Below are 12228 nucleotides of genomic sequence, written 5' to 3'. Positions count from 1 at the left end.
CTGTGACAGGTGTTATGACACCTATGCTTTGCATGCGATCCAGCTCTGCTTTAACTCTGTCTTGCATTGCTACAGGTATGCGGTGGGCTGGTCGGACCACGGGTTGTGTGTTGGGATCCAGGGTCATAGAATACGTGACTGGAAGCTTTCCGAGTTCATCGTTGAAAACATCTTTGTACTGTCTGAGAGTCTGTGTTCTGAAATCTGCATTTCTGTCCATGGTGACGAGGTGAACATCAGTGCTCATTCTGACGATTCCCATGTCACACATGCCCGAAATCCAAGTAGTGGCTGCACATCTGAGTCCACTATGAAGAAGGTTATCGTGTAATGCTGCTCTTTCAGACTGCATGATAGTGTAACTAGTCCCATAGTTTCAATCCTGGTGCCTCCGTAAGCAACAGGGTTTGCAGCAGTCTTCTGCAGGGTGACTCCCTCTCCTTTAGACACTTGTTTAAAAGTCTTCTGGGAAAGCACATTACACTTTGCTCCAGTGTCCACCTTTAGCTCAATAGTTTTGCCACTCAGTTGCACAGTGACAAATCCTTCGTCCCTCTCACAGTCCTGAGAGTTAACACTGTTGACATTGATACCATCCACATAAAACGTGTCGTCTCCCTGTGCTGATGGCTGTTCTACTGTCACTTCATGCACTGGCCGCCTGAAGCCCTTCCTTTGTAGTCTATTTTGGTCCCATGATTTTGATTTGCAGCACCCTTTAAAGTGGTTCATCTTATGACACTTATGACACTGCAGTCCATAAGCGGGACACTTCTCTCTTTTAGCAACATGGCTGCCCCCACAATTGCTGCATTTGGCTATGGTTTGTATGGGTATCTGGGGCCTGGGTTGCTGCCTTTTATTGTAGGACGGCTTCAGTGCATCAACATTGGTGGCCTGAGTTGCTAATGTCTTACTGTTTTCCTCTGTCATTTCGTGAATGCGACAAACTGAGATGGCTTTGGCAAGAGTCAGTTCACTATCTCTCAATAGAGGTTTTCACAAAGAGTCACTGGTGATGCCACACACAATGCGGTCACAGATAAGTTCGTCAGTTAAGTCTCCGAAGTGGCAACTTTTAGCTTTTATCCTCAGATAACTGATGTATGATTCTATGCTCTCACCTTGTTTTTGATTCCGTGAATGAAATCTGTGTCTGTCCATTGTCCTGTTACTTTGAGGATTGCACATTTCCCTGAACTTCCTCTTCAGGCAGTCCGGATCCTCTCTGGACTCTCCCGGGGTGACCACTGCTCTGCCGTCCCCGGGTGCACGCACCTCAGCCGCATAAACGAAAGAGCGTTCACGGTCGATGGCCTCCGGGCCGGCGAGGTTGAGAAGAATGTAAGCCCTTGTCTTTGCCGGCTTGTCCGGGTGTGCTGCAGCAATAAAAATATCATACTCCCTTTCAAAAATACGCCAGCTCTCGGCGACGTTGTCGTCAAAAACAACAGGGTCTGGCCTGCGAAAACCCTCCGCCATGACGTCCAGCAAAAACGAAAAATGTCCACGGCTAGCTAGTTAGCGTAGCCCGAAGCATCAGGTCCATGGAGAAAAAAAAAAGTCCAACAAGGTACTCACAGGCGAAAAGTTCGTCGCTGCTGTCTTCTGACACCATGTAGATGCTTTCGTGTGTATGTGTGTGAGTTCAATGATCACACATCTCCAAAGAGTGTGGTTTTATTATAACTCAGAGAGCATGGAGTGGGAGCCTTACGTACAGCCTAGCAGGCATAACTAACTGAGCACCGATAACCCGAACACTCACAGAATATACAGAGATGGTGCGACCCCTACTGGGCACAACTGGAACATCATCAATGATCTACAGAGACACAGCCGAATTTGTATTATAAAAGTAGCGGTTCCGGTTCCGCTCACACCACGAGTCTGAAGAGTGCAACAGCTTATCAAAATACAGTGTCAACTTGCCGAGTTTTCAAAGTAGAAACCATCGTGGTGGTTCATCGGGACAACATCAAGCTCTTAAAGTACATGAAGATCGTAGCGGGGGCGCGCGGTGAGGATTGCTGTGGCCGCGCGTCTACACTGCTGCGTGGAGATGAGAGAGGGCAGCTCATATCGGCCACTATACGGCCAGCATGTTTTAATGTTTTTTCCACTAAAAGGGCCAGTAAATATTAATTCGCGGGCCGAATAGACCCAGCTCCCAACCCAACTTAGAATAGATTAACGGCGATATTTTTTTTATCGCCCGATAAGAGTCTCGCGTTAACGCGGCACGTTAACGCTTATAAGGCCCACCGCTACTAATTACTCTCAAGTATTTTTGTGTAGTTTTAAATGTCGGCGCGGTTGTGTGTGAAAGATGGTTAGAGACGCCAAGACCCGCCTTACGTTGCTTGTGATTGGTTTATATTGCGTGGTGTCTTCCGTGGTTGGTTAGATTTAGGCACAAAGGACTGATGGATTGGTTATCTCGGTCAGTCAATCAGAGTTACTCGAACTACGGCAAGCATCGAGGATTATCATGAAAAAAAAGTATTGAATGGGGAAATCTAAGCGTGAGAAGTGGCGTGTGGTGTGAGAATGGGTCAAATTGCATGACTGTCACACTCAAAGCGTGAGGCTTGGCAGCCCTGTCACTCAGTAAGAGTCAGATGACAGTCATACATATCATTACCACTGTAGGAGCAACAGCTCCACGATTCTCGGAATTAATTCAATTGATGAACAAAAGATGAACTATTCCCTCCAGATGAGAAGAAACTCAGGGCCAGATCACTCGACTGACCTAGGATGGAATGTGAGGCCTCTTTATGGCCTTAAAAACAACATTTCTACGCATCTCTAAAGGTCTGGGGAGGATGCAGACCTTGGAGACACCAGACTTTGAGGCACCTAAACACAACTGGAAACTGATTAACACCTTTGTTTGACAGAGAGCCCTGATTGAAGAATAAAGGATAACACCTTATCTCTTCCTCACCATTTGCTCCCAAGTCATGTTGAAGACCCCTTTCACCCCTCTGGGAGTCATAAACTAACGAACTGGTCTGTGAAAACGACCTGGTCTGCTGACCTGCAGAGAAAGGTCACATGAACTCAGCTAAGGAAATCATGTTCAAATTTAGACCAAACCAAGAAAAGGATGAGATATATGTTCAACATTAGTTTAAAACCATCCATAATAATCATTGAGGAATTATAAGCATACTGGCGAACTTCCCGTCGTTCTACGCCGAAGAACAGAGAAGTTACCAAAAATGCTAAAAATTAACATTGTCATTGTAATGGACTTACTACTGCACTCACGCAGTCAGAGGGAAAATATGTTTGCTCATTAATCTGCCTGCATCACCGAGGACAAAATGCTTGCTAAGTTACCAAACTTGTTTGGGCTAACTTGATAGGTTTGCATTTGTATGTGTTGGATCAAAGTTCCTTTCAACTCCACCAAAAATATTTAGTTGAAAATGATTTGTGCAGAGAAATGTTTCATTTGTTTTGACCTATCATTCTGTGTGAGCACTATATGCAATGTGTTAGAAGGAGCCAACTTTGACCATAAGTGTGAGATTGTGAGTGATCAGCATATTACATATACATTTAGGGAATCACATTACGAGTGGTTCTATTGGAGGCCCTCAGGATCGGTTTCAACTAAAATCACGCCCCCTGCGTGTAGCATAAAGACAGAGCCTTTCCAATAGTTCATCGAGTCGGGTCGAGCAGAGTAGGGTTGGAGAGGGGGTCGAGGTCAAAGCTCACGCTTGGCTGGCTCCCCCCCCCCCCCTTTGCTTCATTTTCTTTCCTTTTGCCTTTTTCGCCGTTAATTCCCCTTTTTGCATTTTTCGGGAATTGTTACTATCAGTAACATTTAGACTCTTAACAACTAAGAGTCCCTACGAAGATCACTAAGTATTACGAGTAAGCTATATAATTAGTTATCCAAGATTCAACGTCACGCCACCGGTCACTACCAGCAGCAGCAACCCGAGGCAGGGACGGCCTCCATACCAGACGAACAGCTACGAAACCACCGCTCATGGCCCCGAACCATCCCTCGGCAGACGGCCTGCAAACGGCAGTGCCCTAATTCACCGACGGGAAGAGTGACTGCTTGGGGTTCCGAGGAAAAGCTGAGACCACGCTGCATGATGTAAGACCGACACAGTTTACACTCAGTTGGTGACCAGAGTTGAAGCGCATGGTTAAACTAATTAATAACGTTCTCTAATATTTTATATCCATTGAGGCAGTATGTTTTATTACTAAGAAAGTCCAAATTCTTAGGAGAAAAACACACTTGTCCTTATCGCCAAACTTCCTATATTCATGGTTAACCCGTTTCTTCCAGTAATACTTCTTGTGTTTTATGTGTCTTTATGTTGCTTCCACTTATACTCTTTTATTCCCTGTGTTCAATCCTTAGTTAGTCAATAAATTCCCCTAAAGCATAAAGTCGTTGTCCATGGATATTTCTTCTGTGCAGAATACAAAGATCCCTATTTCAAGAACTTATGATCTAAGGAAATGAGACTGATTTATTAAATGATATTGATTTATTGTTAATTAATTAATAAGTGGTCATTAGAGTCATTAACGTGAATTCTATAAAGTTCTGTCTGACCAACAGATGGTGCCCCTTTTACGAGAGCAGGTATTAAAATTGTAGATTAATACACATTGATACCAGTAAAAGGGAACCAGACTGAGAGCAAATCCTGTGTGGCTGTGCTGTCCTTCCTGCACCATAGACACAAAAGAGGACACATCCACCGTAGAAACACGCAACCCGTTACACATAGGCAGAACTCCTCTGATGATAGGATATCTGAGAGGGGGCGTTCATCACCGAGGTGAAGTTTGGTGTGTCCTGATAGGCCAAACTCCTCTGATGATAGGAGATATCCGAGAGGGGGCGTTCATCACCGAGGTGAAGTTCGGTGTGTCCTGATAGGCCGAACTCCTCTGATGATAGGAGATATCCGAGAGGGGGCGTTCATCACCGAGGTGAAGTTCGGTGTGTCCTGGTGAGACAGTAGTGAGATAGCGGTGTTTCACAATGTCGTCGCTCAGAGCTAGACATGTGCCGGCTATGGTTCGTGTTAGCTTGTATGTGTGTGCTAACCACTTCACATCGGACTGCTTCAGTAACGAGGGTCAGTGCAAAGCTGGCTTTGCCTCGACACTGACCCTCGTAAAAGGATCTGTCCCCACCATATGGGACCCAGCAACTTCACCTGAGCCACATAGGCGAGCCATAGCGATACATCCATGTAAACATTGGTGCATGCTACCGCTAGTGTAAGCGGCATCATCTACGTGGCTCTCCAAGTAGGCGATGACAGACAGAGCTCATTAGCTGAAATTCAGGACCACGGATGGGTTTGGGGCAATGCATATCGAATCCAGTGTTGTTGGAACTCTGACAGCTGTGTGGAATTTATGAAAATCACTATAATAGGGGACCTTTAAATTATTTTATTATTTATACTTGTTTCATATCAATTTAAACGACCCCTTGTATTAAAGCAGAAAAGAAAGGTGGACTGGGAACACACACTGTTTCAACAAATATGGACGTTGCAGTGTTTTGTGGAGTCTGTGGAAATGCTACGTGCCTGTCTGCCTGATATGAAAAAGTGGCGGTCTAAAGGAATACAACATCAACGTCATCACTGGTCTAAACACTGAGAGCATGATGAGAAGTAGAACGGAGAGGAGAATGTGGACATGGCCGTCCTATCAGATGACTAGATCATCAGCGGCCCCTTTGAGACCCCTGCTTTAAATGATGGGGAATGGTCGATGAACTCAGTGGGTTCTGGGTCTGAACAGCCCAGCATGATGGATGGGAGAGCGTTAAACAGACGGCTGATCTGCTTTCCGACACCTCTAACTGTATTTGTCTTGTTTTTCAACCTGCCCCGAAATATCTACTTCGTTTTTGTTGTATTTGTTGTGAACAAATTCACAACAAAGTCTGACGGCAAGATAAGACTTTCAGACTAGACTGAAGTAGGCGTTGTCATGGTGACTGTACCCACTGGTTTGTGAACTATGTTTTTGAAGTCTCGATTTTGGCACTTTGGCCGTCACCATCTTGGAGTTTTTACAGCCAGTGAAGGAAGTGACCATAATAGGACTGTGGAGGAGCAACGGGTGGATCTGATGAATACAAGCAGCAGAGCAGCACCCTTAGTGGATCTGGATCCATCTGGATTCTGGTGTGAAGCTGTTAACAAAGTAAGCTTCATAACTCAAGGTCAACTTTACAGCTAAGTCATCTTAGAAGCTAACTAGCATTGGTGGCGTGGTAGCGACCTGTCAATCAGCATGTAAGCCCCGCCCCCTAAAGCATCCCCTGCTTTCTGGTCTGTTGGACTCTAAATGGACCATAATGTACTAAATGAACATCATGCTGGATTGAAGAAGACTTGAAACTAGAGATTGAGACCATAAACTCACACTTGCCAGAGGACTAATTACTTATCGATGCTCACACAGGTTTGTTTGAAACCTCATCACCTGAAAGAATACTGGTGAAGTGGTGTTGGATGACATGTTGTCAGAGCTTCTTGGTACATAACAGCTACCGGAGTTGCAACAAAGCGATGCACTAGAGAGCACTTTTCCTTTGAATGCAAAATACAATTTCACAACTAGATGGGAGTAATTCCTACACACTGTCTCGTTAAATTAGCATACTGCCATAAATTAAAGAAACTTAATCTAATATTGATTGTTGCATACCATAAATAAGGTACCGAGTTTTACTTTAAAAACATATCGGTGTTAATATGAATATTGTACATCAATGAATATATTGATTCTATAATTGTCTGTTTCTACCAGTCTGTACTTTCAGACTGCCTGCCAGGTATTTCCTGGAAGTCTAGCATTGATGCTACTCTCTCTGTACACGGCTCTGGCTCATCCCAGCTCAGCCCTTCCTCCCACTGGACCAAATGGAGATTTTGCTGCTCCAGAAAAAGCAGCTGGTGGCCACCGCAGCGCCGCGGTGGGTGATGATGTCACAGACACGGCCTTGCTTGTGCGGGCCATCTGTTGACATGTCATCATCACCATCACGGCGTAAAGCCACAAACAGGAGCCGCTCCCGGCGGATTTGTTTTGGCTGCCTGTTGGCTGACAAAAAAAAACAGGCCCGTTGAGAATTGCAGTTTCCATAGCAACAGGGACAGTGATGGAGAGTGGGTTGGTGTTGAGCATGAAAGTAAACGCGGTAGCTGTGGGTAGATTGTGAGTGAAGACGGAGACAAAGAAGGAGAAACAGGCTGTGTGTTTTCTTCCCACCGTCGTTCACACATCTACTCATTCATTCATTAATCCAGCAGCTCTCCTCTCCCAGGTGGAGTGCCTGACGCCCCCCCCTCCTCCTCATCATCCCCCACCCCCTCCATCCGTCTCCCACGTCAGCTGGATAACCAGCCGCTCCCTCTCTCACAGAGCAGGGATTTGAAGACTTCACATCTGTAATCAGATGGAGGAGAGGATTATCTCAGCGTTTCCTCCATCTTGTTCCAGCTGAGACGAAGGAGGGCGAGCAGAGAGGGCGAATGGAGCGCAGATAGAGACCGAGGCGGAGGTCACCTGTGGATGTGATGTGATGATCTGAGGAGCTGCATCCATTGGCGACACGTCTGCAAGCACAGAGGCTCAGGGCTGGGATCGCTGTGAACGGTAGGCTGTGTGTGTGAATCCCATGAACCATGTACAAGTCTTTGGTTCTGGCTCCAGGGGGGCTGTGAGGTCCTGCTAGCACCCACGTTGTTTCCTTCAATGCATGGTGCATCTCATTTAAAACAGAAAAATTGTATCAGGTTTTTGAAGTTCAATCGAAAAAAATATAAAATATTGACAATAGTTTTCATCGTGAACGTCCAACATCTATTAAATGTATTTAACACCTTTGCATTCAGGCTGTTAAACACAACTTGTTGCTGCTGCGCTTCATGACAAATGTCATGTCACAGTGATCCGGTCCAAATCACACGATTCACAATATTATCACTATCATTACTATCACCATTATAAACTCATTGTGTGTTTATCACAATCCGCAAAATAAAAATATATATGTTATTATTTGTATCTGTTAATAATATTAAGAATGTGACTGTAACAGTGTGAATTTTATTCATATGTTTTTAAATTAAGTTTTTATTTTTCAAATAATAATTAAGCTATATTTATTTGGTGTTTTGTGAATGTTTCCTGCAGAAACATCACCTCTTCTGTCCCTCCTGATTTTCCGTAGTTTCTGCCATTCACAGAGCCGTTTGCGTTGCTTGGGGAGCAGAGAGTTTCCGGGAGGGAGTCACTGGATATATATGGTCTCCTGCAGGAGCAAATCAATGTGTGGCGTCGCCTCCTTCCCAAGCGTATCTCCTCAGGTTTCCTCCGAGCAGTTTGGAAGCGTTGATCCACGTCCTGTTGGGCTTTTCTGAGAGATCTGGTTGAACCAGCAGCATCGTCATTATTCTAACAAAGTGTTAACGTTTGAGAAGTTAACGTGGTTTGGAAAGGCAGTCAAAAATAAATAGACTAATATATTACATTTTAGTATACTTGTACTTGCAGACACACTAATCATCAGTTTAGTTCAAGTGTATTAATGATTAGTTAACTTGTAAGTTTGCTAGTTAATTTCATTTTGTGCTGAGTGTATTTTAGTTGAATTTAAATGGTAGAAAAGCACAATATGAAGTGTATTTAGTGAACATTTATGTGCTAAAATGAAACAACTTCAAGTATACTTAGAACACTTGAGTACATGGCTGTGTATGCACTAGTATACACATGCTTAATTAATTAAATTAAAGCTTGCTTTTTTGTGTTATAAGTACATTAAAATGGCAGAGCAAACCTTAATGAATGACAGGTGCTCAAAATGTCGAAATATCGCCTATTTTAACGTAACAGAATTGAAGTATTATGTTCGGGATGGGCGACACATTTTTTATGTTGTGTTTACACCAAACCCGAAGCAAATGATCACCCCATGTTACACATGGAAGTTTTTTTCCACATTTGTGTTTATTGGTGCTAAACACACCGTAGAGGAGGCGGGGCTTATCTCCATGTCAACACCAACAAGGTTTCATCCATCATAGCTGAAATCACCACTGTTGCTGCTTTGTACATGTTGAAGTCCCAGATCCACCATCCTGTCTGAGTTCATGACTTCATCCAGAGGTGCTCGGTGGATTTCACCAAGCTGGATTCACTGCATCTGTGTCTTCATCTAGCAAGACACATCAGCTAGTTTACTGGATGAACCAAAATAAACTATTTATCTGTGATTTCATATCAATAACCAGATGAAAAGATGCTGAAATAATAATAATGATGGTGATCAGTAAAAGGTGTGAAGTCATGCTTTGTTAGGTCTGTCTGCAAGACCACAAGCTAACTACTTTTAAAATGCTTGTTTTCTGAATGGAGTCTGGTTGATGGATGCATGGTGTATTATTATTCACACACTCTTCTCTAACTCTCTCTATTCTCTAACGGTATATCTGATCCTGGGTCTGTTCTCCACGCTTTCCACTGTCCTTTTAGCTGAATTGGACAGTGAGAAATGTCTTCAACTGTGATACAGCACCTTTGCTTAAACTATCCTTAAACAATTTAACAAACAATTTGAAGTTAGATTTTAAGGTTTAAGCTCAATGTTATTTTGGCTTGTTCTTATAAAACGTCTGGGTTGAAGATACTTGATTATTATTATTATTATTGATTGATTATTTTCTATATCGTATTTGTGCATGAATTACATTAGTATTTATTTTGGTTGAAATTGTTGTTGAAAATAAGCAAGGGGGCAATACAGTCAGCAAAAGTGATTCTTTTTATGCATGTGAGACATCAACACTGAACTTTTATGGGGCAGCCGGTGGCGCAGTGGTTAGGGCAGCCGCCCCATGTACCTAGGCTCAATTCCTCGAAGCGGCGATTCAAGGTTCGACTCCCAGCCCGACTCACAGCCCAGGATCAGTGTCCCGCAATGTCTTCTCCCTGTTTCCACACTGTCTGTATAAAATAATAAAAGGCTTGAACTTCTCTAGCTGAAAATAATCTTTAAAAAAACACTCACCTTTTATCTCTTCTTGAAGGTTTTCCATGGCAGAGGCCGGGCGTCCTGGGGCAGAGCTGCACCCACTAGGGGGAGGTGTGTCTGTGGAATCAACCCTCTTTGACATGTCCAAGGCACGGGGAGTAACACCCCCCAGACCGGCTGGATCACCAGGTATCACCTCCAAAGAGCTGCAGTTGTCTGGTTCTCTGACCAAACAAACTAACTGCAACAGTTTGGGGGTCGGCGGTCAAGAGCAAAGCCAGTCTGAATGCTGTGTGCCCCCCAAGGTTTCACACCACTCCCATCGTCTGGCTGAGATGCAAACACCCTCACATCCCCACAATACCGTCGTCAATGACAACCCTCAGGCTGGTGGGATGCTGCAGACCATAAAGCCAGCCTCCCTCCCAGTCCACAGGAGTCACTCAGAAACCTTACCTCTGGGTCCACAGGGACTGGCCCCCCAGGATCAAGTCAGCCATACTTGTGGGCTTGCTCACCATGGTGGAGAGACGAGTATCCAAGAGGCTGAGAATCACTTCATGTTTGCCTGCAAGCAGCCGATGCCGCTGCAGCAGTGCAGCATCATCACCACCGTGTGCCGCAGCGCCACCAGTGGAGAAGGAGGCACCCAGCAGCCTCAGACCAGTTGTGTCTGCGTCCCGTCCCCCAAGGCTGCAGCCAAACCAGAAAAGAGCCCTCAATGTGACAAGGCACTCTGCTATGTCCCTTACAACCATCATGCCCATTTTGAGGACTCATTTGCGGCGTACTGCCACCCCCAGCCCATCCCGGCCACCTTACAGCTGCTGCCACGCCCGCCAGGCGCCAAGACAGATTGTGACCTCGGGCGAGCAGTGGCCCCTCCTCCAGCGCCGACCCACCTCACCCTCCCTCGCCTCATCTCCTCTGTCAGCGAGACAGGCCTGGATGCCAAACACCTGCTGCGCTGCTGCAACCTCAACTGCTCCTGGATCAGCCTGCAGCCTCCTGTTGCCGGACCACAATGCAGCACTCAGGGCTGCAGAAGTCCCCTTAGAAGTCCCGTTAGCCATGTCAGGACCATAACCCGGGACACAGGTACTATGACTGCCCACAAAGAGCTCAGGGATGTCGGGGTGCAGACGGGGCAGATTGTCACACCTCATGTCTTCCCTCAGATCTGCCTGGCAGACGAGAACCGGAGTGAGACCTCCTGCAAGAAGCCAGGTGGCGCTACCAAGTCCCCAGTGAAGGAGGTGAAGTGGGATGCAGAAGGGATGACATGGGAGGTGTACGGGGCCTCTGTGGACCCCGAGGAGCTGGGCCTGGCTATTCAGAAACACCTGGAGCTGCAGATCAAGGAGACGGCGAGCCACGCAGCCAAGGTGGCGTGTCAGACGACCAACGCCTCCCGACAGGGTGGCGACGCTGGCCGCCACCGAAAGAGGAGCAGGATGATGGGCTCCTTCCGAACCCCGACCTGCTGCACTCGCAGCACTACAGCTGTGGACTAACAGGACAGGACCTGAACCCAGTAACTAGTGAGGCTACACAGCCGAATGTCACCCATCTGATACGAAGGTCTATGGTAGATAGAATAATCTGCATACCACAGTCAGTGGAAAAACTTGAAAGATTTGAGGTATGAAAAGAGAAATTGTTGAGACTAATGATGAACTAACTGCAGCGTTATATTTCATCAGTTGATGTCTAATGGTTCAATATTTCAACTACTGGAGTCGTGATTCCTGCAGCTGATCACTGCCAGTGTTCTCAGAGGTGTCTCCTCATAATAAACTACTTAACGGACATCTGTGCTGTGTAAAGCAACCTGACACAACAGTCCTGCAATAAATACTGCTCTTGTAAATCTTCTAATGAATGTGAATAATGTGTGAGTAATGTAATCTGTTTCAATCCAGAGACACCTCAACGCAACCATGACGTTGTACTATGTTGTAACATGCAGTCTCACGGGAGTTCATTCATCCATCATCTACCACTTATCCTGTATTAGAGACAGACAGGTAACCAGTCTATCACAGGGCTGACATGTAGAGACAGACAGGTAACCAGTCTATCACAGGGCTGACATGTAGAGACAGACTGTGTCTACGACCTCAGAAACAAACAGACTCACAGACACAACCGATGGTTGATGACATGATGGTGCAGAG

At 45.5% G+C, this 12228-nt stretch overlaps 1 protein-coding gene across 1 annotated transcript; it reads left to right on the top strand.

The window, feature by feature from the left end:
• Window positions 1-7263: 7263 nt before the first annotated feature.
• LOC311020806 (uncharacterized protein) lies at window positions 7264-11962 on the top strand. The gene is made up of 2 exons (XM_084021022.1): window positions 7264-7671; window positions 10107-11962. The coding sequence occupies exon 2, from the start codon at window positions 10114-10116 to the stop codon at window positions 11563-11565; it is 1452 nt and encodes a 483-aa protein (XP_083877148.1). The 5' UTR covers window positions 7264-7671; window positions 10107-10113; the 3' UTR covers window positions 11566-11962.
• Window positions 11963-12228: the final 266 nt, after the last annotated feature.

This window comes from Eutrigla gurnardus (assembly GCF_963514095.1).
Source record: "Eutrigla gurnardus genome assembly, chromosome: 11".
Taxonomy (NCBI): domain Eukaryota; kingdom Metazoa; phylum Chordata; class Actinopteri; order Perciformes; family Triglidae; genus Eutrigla; species Eutrigla gurnardus.
This window is presented reverse-complemented; position numbering and strand designations above follow the sequence as displayed.

What these genes read in the sequence shown, in the direction of transcription:
- LOC311020806 (XM_084021022.1), top strand. Translation starts at nt 10,114, where the DNA reads ATGGCAGAGGCCGGGCGTCCTGGGGCAGAGCTGCACCCACTAGGGGGA.